Here is an 18,873-nt window from a genome sequence, read left to right as displayed (position 1 = left end):
AATCCGAAGAAGAAGAAGAACAGAAGTAGGACAAATAGACGTCACTTCCTCTCTCTGCTCCTCTTCACAGGGCTCCAGCATGGCGGACACCGGTGCGGTGGAGACGCTCCTCCGGCGGATTGAGAAGGCGGACGACGGCGTGGACAGCCTGGAGGTGGCGACCAGCCTCGGCGTGGACCACCAGGTCGTCGTCGGGGCCGTGAAGAGTCTGCAGGCCGTCGGCGACGTGAGTGTCCCGGGCCGAGTGGCAGCGGAAGTCCCGTCTGTCGCCGTCAACACAGTTCATTGATTGACTGATGCAATAAGGAGGTGTTGAGTTTAAATGCTCGACGAGTGTCGGTCACTGCTGCGATGACACACTTTAAAGCGTGATAGAGTCCAGTCAGTCCACTGAGCGGGTCGAGATGAATATTCACAACTGATAGGTGACACCCGTGTTTCTTCTTCGTCTCCAGATGATCTCTGCCGAGCAGCGCTCATCAAAGCACTGGGAGCTGTCGGGGGAGGGCACGGAGATAGCCGAGCACGGCAGCCACGAAGCCCGGGTCTTCGGCTCCATCCCGCCGGAGGGTCTCGCACAGAGCGAGCTCATGGTGAGACGCGTTCAGGGGGACGGGAAGTGTCAGTGAACACATCACAAACACATGTGAACGATAGCAGCTCTGAACGTGGCTTCCAAATGTCTTAAACACTTTGCGAAAAAAATAATTAAAATCCCGCCACAGTTATCACGTCATGAATGCACCTGTTGCGTTCGCTGTCTTTCCCCAAGCTTTTAGTTGACTTGACCCCTCTAAACTGCGTGTGTGTGCGTGTGTGCGTGTGTGCGTGTGTGTGTGTGTGCGTGTGTGTGCGTGTGTGTGCGTGTGTGTGTGTGCGTGTGTGTGCGTGTGTGCGTGTGTGTGTGTGTGTGTGTGTGTGTGTGTGTGTGTGTGTGTGTGTGTGTGTGTGTGTGTGTGTGTGTGTGTGTGTGTGTGTGTGTGTGTGTGTGTGTGTGTGTGTGTGTGTGTGTGTGTGTGTGTGTGTGTGTGTGTGTGTGTGTGTGTGTGAGATTTGAACATGTACTGACCATGAGAGAATTCTGCTCAGATCAATCTACTGCATGGATTAAATAAACTGACTTTAATCTGTAGTATTTTGTACTGATGCTGAGCGATACACAAACTCAAATGAGTGTCCTCAATGTAAGGGCCAGTTAGTTGAATTCAGTTAACTTTACTAACTTCTACATTCGGTTTATCAAACTTCCAGTTGTGACTTCTAGCAACTGATAAGCGACTCAAAAATTTGAGAATTCAAACCGAGCAAACGACAGTTTCAGCTATATGTTGTGAAAAGTTGTCAGACCTGATTTGCTGATGTTTTCTCTTGTAGAGAAGACACATTCACCACAGTGACTGATCACTACAGTTTACAGGCACATCTAAACGGGAATTAGTGGATTATCGTTTTAAAATCTACGGGTGAAGTGTGACAGTGTAAAAAAATAAATAAAAGATGCTTATCTCATCATAACTTTCTTTAAAAACAAAGGCTCTGTTGAAAATTTTAACCCAAATACAGTGCATGCTGGGAAGTGAAGACTTGATTTAATGTGTCAAGTGAACAATTACTTGAACATTGGACATCCACTAGATAAGAACACGTGAACAGAACTTTCTCACTTTGTGATTCATCACAGCTAAAGACCATACGCTTTCAACGATCACTCGCTCAAATGATCAAATGAAGCGAGAGATGCTCGGTTATTTATTGATGTTTCTGATTTTCCACATTGTTAATGACTAATGATTAAAGTCTGATTTTAAGTTCAAAGTTTGAAGTTGCAAGGGGATGTTGGTGAACGTGTTGCATTTGTCCCCCCCACCCCCCCGTCTAGAAACTGTCCTTTGGGAAGATCGGCTTCAGCAAGGCCATGTCCAACAAGTGGATCCGAGTGGACAAGGCACACGAGGGCGGCCCGAGGATATTCAGGACGGTACGTGTTTCTTCATGACAAACCTGCTGTCCTCTCCCTCTGATACTCTAAATTACCATCGGCAAGTTGTCTTACGTGTTGTGTATTTGTGTGGTCAGGCGGAGAGCATAGAGGACCAGGTCAGAGGGAGGCTGCTCCTGGTACAGAAAGGCAACACGTCGCAGCTGGAGGAGAAGGAGAGGAACGAACTGAAGAAGAGGAAACTGCTCTGTGAAGTGTGAGTCCCAGACGCTGTGTATCTCTGTCTGCCAGTAGGTGGCAGTAGACGCTCTCTTGATGCTCAGCAGGAGTGTGATTTTAATTGAAAATTAGTAGAGGCTCAGTCTTAACAATTTTTAGAAGTCTTTTTTCAAGTCTCCTCCCAGATTCAGCAACTAATATTCAAATATAGACTAAATAGGGTTTAACCATGAAGTTAAAATCTGCTGTGATATCCAAGTACTCGAAGTAGATTTGTAATCATTATTCATTAAATAAAGGTAGAACTAATCAAGAAGCCTAGATAACTGCTTTTACATTTTCGTGGTAGATGACTGAAATATTCTCTGGATTGGATCCAAGGTACATATTCTCTAAAATCCTCTTAGTCAGAGAGAAATCTCCTATAAACTGTTCGCCAGACTACAGATTCCCAGAATCCCAACTCCTCAGAGGATCTTATCAGAGAATTATTTTGACCACTAAATACGATCAACCAAGACTGTAGTGAGTTTTACTAAGTCACCGGATACGTCACATACTTTTTTCAGTCTTCAAATCTGCTTAATGGTTAAATAATCTGGCCTATATTCACAAGTGGATTTGACGAAAAAGTGATTAAGAATAAGATTTCTTTTAAAAGGCGTCTTCACATACACGTCAGATCACTAATGTTTTAATCCTACAACACTTCTACCAAGCGGATATGTAACCTCTCCATAGTAAATTACAATTTTGGGCACCCAATTATAATGCTACGTCCAATCTAGAGAAAATAAAATAATGACGGCTGACACTAGCGATTATTTTTCATTATCGTTTTTAGATTTAGTGGATACATTTCTTCAGTAGTTTGTTGATTTTGAAACACTTAAGGGCTCTGTACTTTGTAGTGTTGTTGTTTTCTGGAAACTGATTTAGTGTCTTTAGTATGTTTACATGCACAAAATGTTAAACACCACAATATCACACAATTTACAAAACAAAATTACTACAGCAGAGTTGAATCGACATCTCTTACACGGTGTCAACAGTAATTGTGAAATCTTGAACTAATCTAAATGTATTGTTTAATTTGGTTATGTTCAATCCTAGCATTGAGCCGCACTCTGTGTCTTTAAGGGAACCTAAAGTCATTTTTGTCTCTTACATTCAGGACCGTGAAGACGTACTGGATCACCAAGGGGAGCTCGTTCAGCACCACCATCACCAAACAGGAGACGGAGCTCACGCCTGAGATGGTCGCCAAGTGAGTCCAACTCTCCGCTAAAACGCACACGTGTCCCGTTTGCCCTCGTCGGCCCGTCAGTGGCCTTGTGCAGGGTGTCAGACAAGGGGACACAGAGAAACCTCTGCCCTTAGAAAGGGGACGGGTCCAAAGACGAGGACTTTGTCCTAAAGGCAGGGCAGGACAAAACAATGTGATCTAATTCATTCCAACCGGCGTGTTGGCACACATGGTCCAGTTGATCCTGGAAAATGTTCATTAACTTTAAGGTCCTTAAAAGTCTTGAGACTGTTAAACATGATTATTCTCTCCCTGTTGCCCATCACGAAAACTAACAGCTGCTAATGTCAGATTTTTTTAAACATCTGAAATCAAGCCTTATTTTCTTTTCTTTGAATACACATTTAAATAAATGTATTCTGTCTCAGTGATACACTTTGAGATCCTGTTTTAGGCACTGAAATAATGGACATGCTCAAAATGCAGCTTATACCGTGTCCACGCTGAAGAACGAGGTATTAACATGAGCATGAAATCATAGAGCACAGGGGATTTAGTTAAGAGCAGTGTCCAGATGTTGTCCCAAAATTCAAATTGACAGCACCCTAGATTTGATGGCTGCATTTAATACACGCTCAAATAGTTTTTAGGTGAATTGTTAAGTAATATTACCAGATTATGTGAAAACCAAATGTACTAGAGAGATGTGAGGAGACTGTCAGAGCTGCAGACCTTCCTTTTTCCACTCTCCCCCCCTCCTCCTCCCGTAACTTCTCCTCTTCACTCTTCCTCGCGTGGCGTCGCAGTGGCAGCTGGAAACAGAAGAAGTTTAAACCCTACAACTTCGATGCCATGGGCGTCGCCCCCGACTGCGGCCACCTGCACCCGCTCATGAAGGTTCGCACACAGTTCAGACAGATCTTCCTGGAGATGGGGTGAGTGGCCGTAGACGGCAGTGAAACAAGCCACATCCTTAAAAACAACTTTCCTTAACTTTCTTTTTTTTTTCTGTAGCTTCACAGAGATGCCGACCAACAACTTTATAGAAAGCTCCTTCTGGAACTTTGACTCCCTGTTCCAGCCGCAGCAGCACCCGGCCCGTGACCAGCACGACACCTTCTTCTTGTCTGGTAAGACAGAGGCTGTTTGTGCGCGTGTTTGTGTCGATGTCAGTGTCCTAAATTTCTCCCCGTGTTGATCATTTATTTCAGACCCAGCACTCGCCCATGAGTTCCCTCAGGACTACCTGGAGCGGGTGAAGAAGGTCCACTCAGAGGGAGGCTTTGGTTCACAAGGGTAACGCATACACACCCTCGCATGTCATCTCTGCAGATCCCACCGACCAGTATGATCTGACTTTCTGCTGTTTCAGGTACAAATACGACTGGAAGATCGAGGAGGCGCAAAAGAACATCCTCCGCACTCACACCACGGCCGTCAGCGCACGCATGTTGTACAAACTCGCGCAGCAGGTGAGTCGCGCAGACGGCGCACACCCCCCTGGGGAAGTTCCCTCAGCCTGTTAGTCTGGGTTCTCTTGCGCTTGTGACGTGATTAAGCACCCCTCTTTGGCTTAAAGGGAGCGAATCCCCATGGCCGGGTTCCAAACCTCGCCACAAAGCCTTCCTGGAAAGAGCGGCGGCTGGATCGAGATGTTCACTAATCGCTTGTGTTGTTAACCGCGAGGCCGCTCTCCCCCTCTCACCCGCCAGGAGAAGTTCACCCCCGTCAAGTATTTCTCCATCGACCGGGTTTTCAGGAACGAGACTCTGGACGCCACCCACCTGGCCGAGTTCCACCAGATAGAGGGAGTGGTGGCCGACTACGGCCTCACGCTGGGAGACCTCATGGGCATCCTGCATCAGTTCTTCACCAAACTGGGTCAGCATGTGTAAAGAGCTAAAAACCACAGTGGCCCTGAGCTATTTGTGCTTATATATGGACCCATACACGAAATATACAAATACACAGAAGCAGAAAGTTGCAAGCTGTTTCACCAAAAGCATGATGGTTATCAACAAGTATTTTTATTTGTTTCGTTTTCCAGGAATTACCAAGCTGCGCTTCAAGCCTGCCTACAACCCGTACACAGAGCCCAGCATGGAGGTGTTCAGCTACCATGAAGGTATGATCAGTTCATTCTTTTCTGTCTGCATATTCCAGTGTTTTCTCAAAACGTGACGTAAAACCTGGATCTGAGTTTTGATATTATTATCAAGGTGCCTCTTCAGATAGTCGTGGCTAAAACTAAATTCACTGAATGATTTTCACACAAGCTGTCGTCAAGAAATTGGGACATGTCCTTCCTGATGAACTTGTATCTCTGTTGTTCCGTTAATAATTCCTCCTAACCGTACGAAGCACTAGCTGTATCTAACTGCGTTTGATAGAAAAGGAGTTCGACTGGTTGCTTTTTGTGCGTCTCATTTCCTTCTGTTCACACAGGCCTGAAAAAGTGGGTGGAAGTTGGAAACTCTGGGGTCTTCAGGCCGGAGATGCTGCTGCCCATGGGTCTTCCCGAGGACGTGTCGGTGATCGCCTGGGGGCTGTCTCTGGAGAGGTGAGCAAACCGAGGATACAAACTGTGTGCAGTCTCTCTGCAGCTTCAGGAGATCATAGCTGACATGATTTTTGTTTTAATGCGGTCACCGTGAAGACGACATGGCTTTTGAAAATTTGGGCATATCTGTTTATATTTATTTAGATTTTGATTCTGTCGGTCTATAAGACTTCATCAGTCTGAGCCGCATTTCAGATATTCAGGTTCAATGTCTGTGGAGCACTATTCCGATCTACACGTGATTTGTTTGACTATTTACAAGAGTTATGACAATTTTTCATGTTGTATCATAAAGCGTGTTCATTGTTGCTGTGTTTTTTCCTAGTTTTACTTAATTCCAAAAGTCTGAACTTCATGTTTACATATTTTATTCAAAAATTAATTTCACAGTGTGTCATTTGGTAGTCGCACTACTACTGATTGTACGATTCTTTGCATTTAAATCAAGTTATTTCTGAGTTTTAACTGTCACAGTGAAGGGGAAAGGCTCAGTATCCCCCCCTCCTACTCCTCCTCCCAAACCCCTGTTGTCTTTGCTCTGACCGGTCAAATAGTCACAACACACACGCTCACAAACAGACTATGTTGAAGCAGAGCTGCTGCTCACCGAGTCTCCCCCTCCTCTGTCCCGCAGGCCCACCATGATTAAATACGGCATCAACAACATCAGGGAACTGGTGGGACACAAGGTGAACCTGCAGATGGTCTACGACGGCCCCATATGTCGCCTGGACTCCTGAGTTTCACCCAACCTTTACAACTCTCATTAACATTCATATTTTTAATATGGACAGACTTTCATCATGTAACATTTTAATGTCTGACTCTCACTTCACCTTCACCAGTTATTCTTAATCCATCAGGCAGACGGCCTCAGCCTCCGTATGAACTCGATTCTCACACCAGTGTGATTCTAGACTTTGTTACATACATCAAGTCACGACAGCCTCAACCTTCTTGTACAGGGAAATACACAACTTTTGGATTATGACAAACACAAAATGAAGTTTTTTTCCAAATACAATCTGACTTTTGTGTTTCTTGACATAATGTAATCTTAGTAAATATGCGACTTTAAAAAAACAACTAGATATTCACATGATACTATTTTTGGATTTTGTGAAGGTTTTTGTAATGATTTCAATGATAAATTTAAAAACTTCAAACTATTATTTATATCAGAGACTGTGAATGACAAAATCAAGTTGTGTCAGTGAAGTTTCTATAATTAGGTACCATTTAAAGAAGTGTTAATTATTGTTGTTAGTGATGTTTATTGGCAAGAATTAATGTTATTTGTTGAAACTTAAAGTTACTGTGACGGCAGTAAAGGCAAATATGTTAATATTAATGAATCTGAGATGAAACCATTATTCTAGCTCCAGAACATTTTAGTCATCTGATGCCAATGTTACCGGAATCTAGGTCAGCGTTAAAAATGTAATACCACAGAAGAGCAACAACAAAAAAGCACTGTCAAAAGTTTGGGGACCCCGGGCAACATTACATATTTAGTGGATTTTTAGTGGAAGTAAATCCATCACTTGCAGAAAACAGACATTGACAAAAATAATATATGAATGCACTTTTATTTCACAAAAAAGGAAAGAAGTTTAAGTTAGTAAGTCAGTAATTGTGGAAAAAGAACTACTGGTCAGAACTACTTGTAAGGCTTTTGTCATTCGGAACTTTCAGATGACGACATTTCCAGAATGTAATCAATTCTAAACTGTTAATATCTTTATTGTGCCCGTTATCTCACGCTGAATCAATTGTCGTCTAGAATGCAAAAACTGTAAAACCTTTGAACCTTTTGAATCTTTAAAACCCCCAGATAGCAGATACAAAAGCACAATTCCAAGGTCATAATGTGTTGATGAAGATCTTTAATTTTCCAAATGTAGATTACTGGACATTTTTCATAGCCAGAAGAAAGAGGCCAATGAAATGTTTGGATGTGGTCTGTAATTCCAAAGAGCTGGGAGATTACATTTGCCCTTCATCACTTCTTAGACAACCAGCCGTCTTCCTCACACGCTCATCACGTTTCACCCCTGTGCCCTGTCAGTTTGTTTCTCAAAAACCACTGAGCAGCATTTCCATGGAACTTGGTGAACGGATTGGACATGGTCCCAAGAAAGAACCTATTAAGTCTTGGTGCAGATCCAGATAAAGGCGCAGAACCAGGAATTTTATATCTGAATAATGTCTGGATGTTGATGAAAACAGTCATATTTAGGAGACTGATATCTATTAGTCTGTGCAACTTGATTGGATTTAAGGCGGCTGTTGGGCCTTGGTGCAGCTCCTGGTGTCACTAGTTTGTTCAGTTAACATGTAAACGCTGCTTTGTGTCCTGGGATGATGAAGCTTTACACGTTCGAAAGTTGAATATTATTCTAATTTAATCCTGCAGCATCCATTTAAATATGACTTCCTTGCAGCAATCTCTGTATCCGCAAGTCCTCATCTTAAAACACAAACTCGATACTATACGTTTAATATTAAATACAAGCGGCGTGACATTTTCCTCATTTCACAAATTCAAGGAAAGTCTAGCGCTTGAACTCACTCAGCCCTTCAACAACTGATCATGCGATTGGTTAATAGAAATGAGGGCTTCATTGGTTCAGTCTGCAACTATATGGATTCAAATTCCCCAGAATATTTTTCACCTCAGTCTATAAAAACGTTTGGTCTTTCCAAAAAAAAGTCAAGTGTTTACTGTCTGAATTTCACGTGGTTGAGAAATCCCTTACCAGGAGCTGTAAAATTTCATCGAAATATACCAAAATAAGATTTAAACGCAGCCACAGCGCGCATGCAAAATGAGCCACTGAGTTGAAGTTGAGGTGCGGGAATAGAATCTGCCGAGAGCTGGCATTAAATAACAAATTGGCTCACTTTCCCGGGATTCCACTTGTACTTATGTGCCATAAGCTGCGCTGACGGGCTCGGAATACCAGAGGTGGGGGGGGGGTCCGTGGGTGCGTGTGACACCTGCGACTGTTGAAGGGCTGCAGGATTACGTTGTGTACATGTTGAATTGCTGGAACTCCGTTAAGTCTTCCTCTTAAGCTGATCCCTATGGTGTCTTCAAATAACGTTTTACTCAAGTACGCGAGGGCGGTGGTTGGTTCCACAGGCTTGGTAGCAGCTTCTCCTCCACCTTCTCTTTTTTTCTTCTTCTTTTCCTCAGAACTCAAAGTACAGATCAACAAACGTGCTACTGACATAACAGCAACAACAACGACAAAAAAACCCCTGTGATCTCTCGTCGCTGGCTGACTTTCTACCTAATCTGCTGTTGCACAGGTGGATTATATTGGTGCGACAGATGGGACGATCTTTCAATCTCATCCCGCTCGTACACACACACACACACTAGTCACTCGCGCAGAACACAGTTCCACTGTTCCTATGCACTTTGCTTTTAAAAACACTTATTTCATCCACAAAGAAACGAGCAGCAGGTCTCCACGACACACAGCTTCTCTCTGACAATGCCCAGAGGTCCTCCTCACTAATCCCGTCTGTCCTCGTGGCGTTTGCTTCGACTTGTCCTGCTGATATGACGTGTGAGAGATGGGGACAAAAAGTCTTGAGACACTTTGGATGATTCTGAGATACGATGTGAGACAGGACACAGTGTACAGTAGTTATGGCTGCTGGTTTCCCAGTGTTACTGTGTGTCTGCCAGCACAGGAGGGGGAACATGAGACGAGATGAGGCGACAGCTTCTAGACACACAGATCACAAATGCATGTCCTTGTGGATTGTCTTTGTTTGACATCCGAGGTCGCATCGGCGCACGTCTCACTTCAAGGCAGGTTCACGATCACAGTCCCCGTCGGGACGTCAGAACTCCCCTGGGCTGCCGGTGTCCCTGTTCGGCCCCGGGCTGCCGGAGAACACCAGCGAGCTGTGGCTGGTGGGGCTGTGGGAGTGCGGGAAGAAGGAGGGGATGTAGGGGATGGCGGCCATCAGCAGCGGGCTGGCCTGGGGGCTCCCGTCGGGGGGCAGCGAGATGACCACGTTGTCCTGGTCCCACACGTGGAAGGCGTTGTGGGCGAACGGGTGTGCGGGGGGAGGGTGGCTGGCCACGCGCTGCGCGTTGTTCTCTTTCTCCACGTCTTCGTCGCCGGTCGGACCCAACACGCATTCTGAACGAGGGAGGCACGGGTCAAGGGTTAGATAAATGATACGAGGTGAGTGGACGATGCCTTTAGATGAGTGATTCCATCAAATCATGTGAACTCCACGTGTTGACGATGATTTGCATAATTATTATGATTATTTCATTATACAAGTGTGCAACGTCTCTGTCTCATTTGAATCCATGTACAAGAGATGAGAACAATAATAATAACAGAACTTTTATTGTAATTCTACATTTATGTCATAAAAGTAATAAAGCTCACCTGCTATGTCGATGGCCAGGTCCTTGATGAGATGTCCCACGATGGCGTAGGCGACTCCGACCACCACGAGGGCCGCCATGAGCAGGTAGACCACCGCCTTGGGCAGCGGGATCAGGTCCTTCACCACGGGCTTGTACTGCCGGTACAGTGGGTCGTCCACGGACGCGGAGTACGGGTAAGCCTGCACTCCGCCGCTGGAGTTGAGGTCGGTGAAATTGTAGCCGTTCATGATCAGGGACTTGTTGTTCCAATTGACCTCTGTGACCTCTACCGCACCTCTACTTCACTCACAAGTGGACCATGCTCCAGATGTGAGGGCGACTCTTCTTCTTGGAGTAGTGGGGAGGGAATCAAGTCCAATTCTTGGAAAATCCTGCAAAGAAACAGAAGAAACATGTTAGAATAAAAATATAACGATAAATAATAATAACATAGAACTTGCATTTAACTCCCAAACTTATGTAGCAGCTAAAAAACTCACCACGATGTGAGTGTGGAGGATGAATCTTGTTTGAATGAGTGGCTGCAGCCAGGCGCTCACCACGAGCTGCTCCACCTCCTCCTCCTCTGTCCGCGGTGCTGAAGTGAAACGCCCTCACTTCTCCGCCTCTATCAGGTCCCTCCCTTCCTCCTCCTCCCACAGCCTCCACCCTGCTGCTCCTCCTCTCTCCCCTCACCTCTCACCGTCCCTCGGCTCAACACGGGCTTTACAAGCCCGCCGTCGCTCTCCTCTGCCCCTTAATTCCCTCCGAGTTTCCGAGAAGTCACCGCTGATCCCACTTCTGCTTCTTCCTCCGGGGTTCACCTGGTGTGAGGTGAGGAGGGGGGCATGACGTCATGATGATGCAGTCCCACTGCACGGCCTCCAAACCTCAGGTATAACACAATTCATTAATAATCATAATTATTACATCCCACATGTAGGAGATGACTACCTGCATGTAACACAACACACACATTGACTGTTTTTAACCTTTTAGACCCTTAAAATAAAAAAAATGAATAGCAGCACCTGGTTTAAAGGTGCACTGTGGCATTTTCTTGTAAACAAACCAAGAATTATGTTTATATTATCTCACTAAAGCACACTGTACATATCTATGAAGCCCAGTTATTTACGGACTATATGTATTCGTTAAGGGCAGCACGGTGGTGTGGCGGTGTGCACACAGCAAGGAGGTCCTCGGTCCAAATCCCTTTTTTTCTCGAAAACCAACCAGACCCTTTCTGTGTGGAGTTTGCGTATTCTCCTCCGTGTCTGCGTGGGTTCTCTCTCCGTGGTTCTCCGGCCTCCTCCCACAGTCCAGAGACATGCAGACTGGGGTTAGGTTCGTTGGAGACTCTACGGACCGTAGGTGTGCATGTCTTACGGTCTTAGAAGTGTCCTTCCTCGTCTTTGTTGGTTGATGCCGTGTGGTTTCTTGGACATTAACACCCTCCTGAATCAATACATATCCCATTGAACATGTCCCACTAATGACGTGCCCCCAACTGGGATTGTACCTTCCAGTTCCCCAAGCCAATTGACACCATGTCCTTTGCATTGTGGATGTGGACATATCGAACACGTAGGTCTAAAGTATTTGTTCATCTTAAACCAAAGAAACAGTTTGAAGCTCAACTTCTACTGAAGCTATAACTCAATTTGAGCTCCAAATTCACAATTGAAGATGAACCATATCCTGTCCAACGGAGGCAGCGGAACAAAAAAACAGAATAAATCATAAGCTCGTACTTTGGTGCAGCGTGTTGGTCCCTGTTGAATGCATAAAAAGTTAAATCTCATCATTTTGACGGCACTTCTTACTCGCTTGGGGTTATGATCCGGATGATCATGGTGAGTATATCCTAATTATCTGTGTGTTATAGACTGCCGTAGCTGCTGCTGCTGGTGTGTGGATGAGAGGATGTGAGTGAGGCAGAATTAATTTGTTCTTTCAACAATCTATTTCATCTCACATCGGAACCAGGCTGTTTCCCACCGATTTTTTTATTTTGTCATATTTCAAATATGAATAGTTCCAACAGAGTGTATCCCCTCTAAACTTATTGACCCTTTGGCCTTGTGCAGAATATCAAAAAATGTACAAAATGCCTTGTAAACATAGACTTTTATGCTTTTAGGTTTTTTTTGTATTTAAAGCTTTGATTCTCATCTCTCCTGAACTCATGATGATGTCGTGAGTTGGTATGAATATCAGAGAGCGAAAGGAGGATTAGCAGTAAAATCCTCAGCCGCCTGCGACATGGCGGCTGAAAGCTGAAGCTGAAGAATCCTTAAGTTTTACTCCTCGTGAATCATGATCTTTTTATCTGTGATATAATCCAGATGAAATTAACAGCCAGCTAGACAGGTGAGGCTTATCCAACTTACTTTATTACCTGACACACTAAAATAACTTTGTTATGACATCTTACTGTTAGAGCCAGTCAAGTTCTACAAGTAATCCCACATGGCAAACCCCACTGTCACTTCAAGATAAACCATTATTGGATCAAATCACAAACTGACCAGGCAATTCAGTTGTGTGAATTTATGCCTTTTTTCATAATTACAATATTAACTTTGCACACATCAGCAACCAGCAGCAAATCCTGATCTTGACCTCAGTCGAACTATACATACTTCACTACAGTGAAAGTCCACAAAGTTCCTTTGACTTTTTCTACACAATTGGGACAAAGGAAGCATGAAAAACACTGTTGTGGATGAGAGTAGAAAAATAAACTCTCTTTAAGTTAAAAACCTATATAATTACACTTCGCAACAGCTCACAAGCTCAGTGACGGACTTTTACGACTCTTCCGCTCAAAATAAAGCACTCGTGTATATGTATTTCACAAACCTGAGAGACACCAAACAATGCCATTACACAGACGACACGTCATCAAATCAAACCAAAAACCGCTTGCGTCTTGTTACAGAGTTGATGTTGCAGAGTCGTGTTGGCGGGAGGGATCTGCTCTACTTGTCCACGGTGAAGGACTGCAGTCCTGTAATGGCTCTGCCCAGGATCAGGGCGTGGATATCATGAGTGCCTGAGCACAAACAGAGGACAGACAACAAGATGTCAAAACAAAGCCGAACGGGTGGAACACGAGCACAACCTAGTGGTGATTGATAGGGATTCAAACATTCCCTCATTTAAGTGTTCAGATTTAGCTAAATGAGCATCAAAAATGTGTCTTGTTAAAAAGAATCTCCTATTCACCTTCGTATGTGTTGACGGCCTCCAGGTTCATGACATGCCGGATTATGTGGTACTCGTCTGCGATGCCGTTTCCTCCCAGCATGTCTCTGGCCTGTCTGGCAATGTCTAGGGCTTTACCGCAGCTGTTCCTCTTGAGCATGGATATCATCTCTGGGGCCGCTCTGTAGAAAAAACAACGTGGAGTGTACAGGGTTGTGTGTTTATCTGTGTCTAATGTGGTAGGTTGTACATTGTACACTGATGGGATGAGCCGATAATACTGATAAATTATTCAAAACTCAATACAATGATCTTATCATTAAATAATTAAAAAATGAGACAGTGGCAAATGTCTAATGAAATATTTCATCTGACACTGTGGATCTTCTCAGAATGTATGGGACCGCCCAAATGACGACTACCTCGGTCAGGTTCAGTCCAATCATTTGGCAACGCCTACATTTTTCAAGTTTCATGACATGTACAGTTTGAGGATAATGCTGAAAAGCATCAATAGTGAAATCTTTCAACCTGACAGAGGGAGGTCAGAGTGATCATACCACGTCACATCCCATCTAATGCACCTCAGTCGGACGATAACGTTACTTTTTCTCATCGATGAGTCTTCCCAGCTGCAGGCACGACTGGAGGCCGATTGTTATCTCTGTCAGCATGTCGGCCATTTTCTTCTGCATCAGCTGATTCCTCGCCAGTGGCACGCCAAACTGGATTCTGGTTTAGAGAAAAAAACAACACTGTTACCCTCATTTTTATTAATTAATTATCAAAACCACTAAATATCATGAACATTTCTGGCCAAACTGAACAAAGCTATTCTTCATTCTGTTGAACATTTGGTGGAATGAAGTGGAATTATATTGCAATAAGTAAACAGACAGGACTAAATTAATTAGTTAATGGAGCTCAAGACACTCGTGCAAAGACAATTTTCATGTGTTACATCTGACCTGTCGAGTGTGTACTGACGCGCCGCATGGAAACAGAACTCTGCCGCACCAAGAGCACCCCATGCGATACCGTACCGGGCGTTGTTCAAGCAGCCGAAAGGACCCTGCAGGAAACAGAAGTGGTGGGATGAGCAATTATTCTTGTGAGTGGTGTATAATTAGTGTTAAGTTTACCGTGTCATTTCACATTAAGCTAAAAACCCATTAGAAACGAGTGTGATATAAGCATATTGTGAATATAGTAGAACAAAATGTTCAATGACGGAGTATCGTCCAGAAACACATTACTGCATCAATAACAAGATGTGTCCCAATACAGGGGCCGCCTTCTTCGGAGGCTACAAGACCGATTTGCGTCACAACAACGCGAATCGTCATTACGAAAGAACCTTCAAACGCAGCAGACAAATGCGTCCTACCATTACCGGGAAACTAAGGATCCACCGTAGACCAGACCATCTCATTTTGGTTTCGGACTTGTAGACTGCATCCTTCAAAGGAGGCGGTCCCTGAATTGGAACATAGCTACAGTCACTGTTTACTTCCACTCACCCCAAGGCCAGAGATTTTAGGCAGCAGGTTCTCCTCGGGAACCTCAACCTCGTCCATGACGATCATGCCGGTGGCGGAGGCTCTCAGGGAGAACTTCCCCTCGATCTTGGGTGTGGACAAGCCCTTCATGCCGCGCTCCAAGATGAAGCCGCGCACCTTCCCATCATCAGTCTTGGCCCAGACCACAGCTACGTCTGCCACTGGAGAGTTGGTGATCCTGAAGATGGAGGTATGAAGGGAATGTTAGGGACAAACCTCACTGTAGGACTTTTACTTAATTAAGACCAGTGACATACTGTAACAATGCAGTGTGATGGTGGACACTTGTATGCTAGTAAAAGTAATTATTATTATTATATTATTTTAACAGCTTTTTCCTTCAACCTTCAGAATATTATACTTTGATTTTTAAAAAGTTATAAAACTCATCGATAATAGAATGAGTACACTCCTCAAATCATCAAACATACACCCTAGTAAGTGTCTGTTTAATCTGTGAGGAGCTCCACCATGTGGACAACTGATGACATGTCGAGTCTGGTGCCGCATTCAAACCCTTGAACTTGAAAAACAGAAATTCTATCACTAACATTATATCAGGTGAAGAATGGTGAATGACTCCGCTCACTGAAAGGTCACTGATGTTTGTTGTGCACCGTGATGTTGTTCCAGATCATTTACTCTTTCGGACCAGATCCAGTCAGAACAACTGGCTGTAAATAAACCTGACCTTACAATCAGATACTTTATGTAACCGTGTCCTTGTTGTCCAGATGACTACAGACATTATGGGACAGAATTCAACTAAATTATGATTAAGAACACTGTGTTCTCTAGTGTTGCTGTTGTGGTCATCTGGGCTCCAAATATATATATATAACTAATACCTATTTTATAATCCTACATGCCTTTTATCAAAAGTCAAGATTTCAAGGATTCAAGGACCTACAGTCCTGAGTGCGAGTCAACAGATGAAACAAAAATATCACATTGCTATAATATATGTACAGGTGTGGTACACCCAGGTAAAACTAATACAATCTTGTGATAAATGCTGCCTCTATGAAGGTTCTTATCATTCCGGAAGCTGCCGTTTTGGGCGCTGATGAACGGTATTGCTGACGCGTGTTCCTGTTGTTTTGTTCAGCATATTTATATCAGTGGAATCTGAACAACTCCGATGAGATGCTATGTACTGAGACATTTTCTCAAGAATGCTGTTATTTTCCACATATACAGGACATTATTCACCAGGTCTTTGAGCCAGTGAGGGAGTAGGTGCGACTGGTCGGGTTGTATTTGGCTCTGGTTTCCATGCCGCTGGGGTCACTGCCATGGTTGGGCTCCGTCAAGCCGAAGCAACCTAGTATCTCTCCGCGGGCTGGGAGTGAGAGTTACACAGAGGGGTTTGTTACAACACATGGATAACTCACTCAGGATACAACCAGGAGCTCAGTCACACATCAGAACAGAATTAAAAACTAAATCGGAACCATAAACCTTTTCAGTTGTTGCTGTTTTCTCATCTTACCCAGCCTGGGCAGGTACTTCTGTTTCTGCTCCTCTGTGCCATAGGCATAAATGGGGTGCATGACCAGAGATGACTGCACGCTCATGACCGAGCGGTAGCCGCTGTCCACGCGCTCCACTTCTCTGGCAATCAAACCGTAGGCTACGTAGCTTGTCCCGGCACAGCCGTAACCTTTACGTCAAATGCGGGAAGAGGAGATTTCTCAAAAACAAATACAAATACAGGTCGAGTGAACAGATGACCAAAGTCCATTTCACACAGAGAGAAATTTGGCTGTTGTACAATACTAGAAAATGCCAGAATGAACACACATCTGCTGTCCGTTCTATTCACGACATCTAACAAATGTGTACATAAATGCAGCGACTAAGTGAACAGTTTACGTCGAATCAAGTCCACTTGATCGGACTGACCTTTAATGGTTGGGCCCAGGACGCCCATCTCTCCCATCTCGGACACAATTTCTCTGTGGAACACTGAAGGAAAAATGACACAACTGTTACATCTGGGCACTTTACAGGAGTTGCCTTTCTTTATTTCAACTAAAAGCATTTTAACAAACGGCTAAGCGGTAGGATATATAAAAGAGACTTATCCTCTGAGTTTCCCACCTTCATTCCTGTTTGCAATCAGGATGCGAGGCATGAGTTTCTCTTGGCAGTATGTGCGGAAGGAGTCCCTAATCATGACCTCCTCCTCAGTCAGCAGGCCCTCCAGCTCCAGGGCATCGCGCCAGTTAAACTGGACTTTAGCTGTCAAGACATTTAGAATGAACACAATTCCAAAAACACATAATACGTTTCGGGCAGAGCTTCAGTTTCCGAAATGTTATCAAGGATCAACAGTTCTTATCGACACCTACGTGCTTTAGACTTCTGCTCGGTCTTCCTTGCATCTGTGAAAATACAAATCAGAAAAATTGTGCATGAAATGTAGGGATTTCATTTGTCACCCAACCTTTAAATTAAAATATACAACTCAGGGTAAAAAGACAAAACTCTGTTTTTCAAAATGTTATTTTGAGTTACAGCACTAAGTCTGAGGTACATTTAGTTACACCTCCTTGAGTTTAAAAAAGATGATTACACATGAAGCTTGATCATTAATGCCACAACATATTTCCTTATGATTCTTGAAGTGAAGAACAAAAGCCTCAACAACAAAAAAAGAAAGTGACAGAACTTCGCCGTGGATTTAACATAGGAGACATCAGCTGTAGCCAAGACCGTTTTACACTTAGTTTAGCTTTGAAAATATATGCAACTACTTGGAATATCTTGGTGTGAATAGTTTGAGATACAGCTCATGAACATGCTTCAGCAGAACAAAAAGATTGTGTTTTTTTTGTATGCTCATAACAACAATGTTACTAACCACATTGTTTTTGTGCTGCAGCTCAATGGTCCAAACTTAAATTTGTTTGCTATGGACAGATGGCTCTGTGTGTGGCGAACTGTCCCTTTAAAAAAAGACAGTGTCTTGCCAAAACGTGATCGGCCACCAGAAACTGCCTTAAAGATATTAACACTGGTAGGTTACATTCTAAGGCATGTTGTAAAATAATACAGAGTCTTGTGGATAATTGCAAATAGATCATTTCTTTATTTCAATTCAAGTGTCTGGGCCGACGATCACTTTTATGGCACGACACCTGCTGTGCTGTACGGTTGTCATTGTGCTCACCCCATTTGACCGACGGCGCAGTCGCCTGTGCTCTGGAGGCCGAGGCGAGGACACATCTCCGAGGGTTGACCAAGAGGCGGCACGCGGCGCTTCTCAGTGCCATGACGGAAGACTAGTCTGGAAAAAAGAGACTTTGCAAGTGACGTGTCGAGGCAACCACTTTCATAATGCTCACGTGACGTCATCAGAGCAGACGGCGCAGCGCACCTGGGAGCCCGTTGAGCAACTCCGCCGCGGCTACGAGCTAACGGCGCTAGCTCGCGATTGTAACGCAGGAACGACACGTGAACGGCATAATTCCCGAGCGCCTGTGAATGTGAATGCGCTCCGTGACCTCCGTGCGTCGCTCGCTGGTCGCTCGCAGCAATTGGGACCACAGCGGCGGCCGTGTGAAGGGGCTCTTACCTGTGTTGTGTGTCTCGAGAGTCCTCGCTCGGTTGTCCCTTTTTTTTGTTTTTCTTTCGCCTTTCTCACGTTGACGTCGTGGCGACGCTGGAAACGCAGCCTGACGTCATCACGTACAGTCCTCCACAGATCAAAGCTCCAAGCCGTGGCGTCATCAT

The 18,873-nt window shown here is 44.4% G+C and overlaps 2 protein-coding genes across 3 annotated transcripts; one reads left to right on the top strand and one right to left on the bottom strand.

Moving 5' to 3' along the window:
- Positions 1–39: 39 nt before the first annotated feature.
- On the top strand, positions 40–6,988 carry farsa (phenylalanyl-tRNA synthetase subunit alpha). The gene is made up of 13 exons (XM_035616111.2): positions 40–226; positions 456–593; positions 1,880–1,978; positions 2,077–2,195; positions 3,333–3,425; positions 4,211–4,339; positions 4,419–4,534; positions 4,616–4,700; positions 4,777–4,876; positions 5,117–5,285; positions 5,452–5,529; positions 5,850–5,964; positions 6,599–6,988. The coding sequence occupies exons 1-13, from the start codon at positions 80–82 to the stop codon at positions 6,702–6,704; spliced, it is 1,494 nt and encodes a 497-aa protein (XP_035472004.2). The 5' UTR covers positions 40–79; the 3' UTR covers positions 6,705–6,988.
- Positions 6,989–12,740: 5,752 nt separating this feature from the next.
- gcdhb (glutaryl-CoA dehydrogenase b) lies at positions 12,741–18,855 on the bottom strand. 2 transcript variants are annotated; one of them, XM_035616112.2, is made up of 12 exons: positions 18,716–18,855; positions 18,311–18,427; positions 17,490–17,522; positions 17,239–17,379; positions 17,041–17,103; positions 16,628–16,798; positions 16,348–16,477; positions 15,097–15,313; positions 14,545–14,648; positions 14,183–14,308; positions 13,598–13,758; positions 12,741–13,424 (listed from the first exon to the last, which is right to left on the bottom strand). In XM_035616112.2, the coding sequence occupies exons 2-12, from the start codon at positions 18,411–18,413 to the stop codon at positions 13,351–13,353; spliced, it is 1,323 nt and encodes a 440-aa protein (XP_035472005.1). In that variant the 5' UTR covers positions 18,414–18,427; positions 18,716–18,855; the 3' UTR covers positions 12,741–13,350. The 2 variants fall into 2 exon arrangements, with proteins under 2 accessions (XP_035472005.1, XP_035472006.1); XM_035616113.2 differs by lacking the exon at positions 18,716–18,855 and adding an exon at positions 18,518–18,687.
- Between the last annotated feature and the right edge of the window lie 18 nt (positions 18,856–18,873).

The sequence above is a fragment of the Scophthalmus maximus genome, chromosome 17, assembly GCF_022379125.1.
Source record: "Scophthalmus maximus strain ysfricsl-2021 chromosome 17, ASM2237912v1, whole genome shotgun sequence".
Taxonomy (NCBI): domain Eukaryota; kingdom Metazoa; phylum Chordata; class Actinopteri; order Pleuronectiformes; family Scophthalmidae; genus Scophthalmus; species Scophthalmus maximus.
This window is presented reverse-complemented; position numbering and strand designations above follow the sequence as displayed.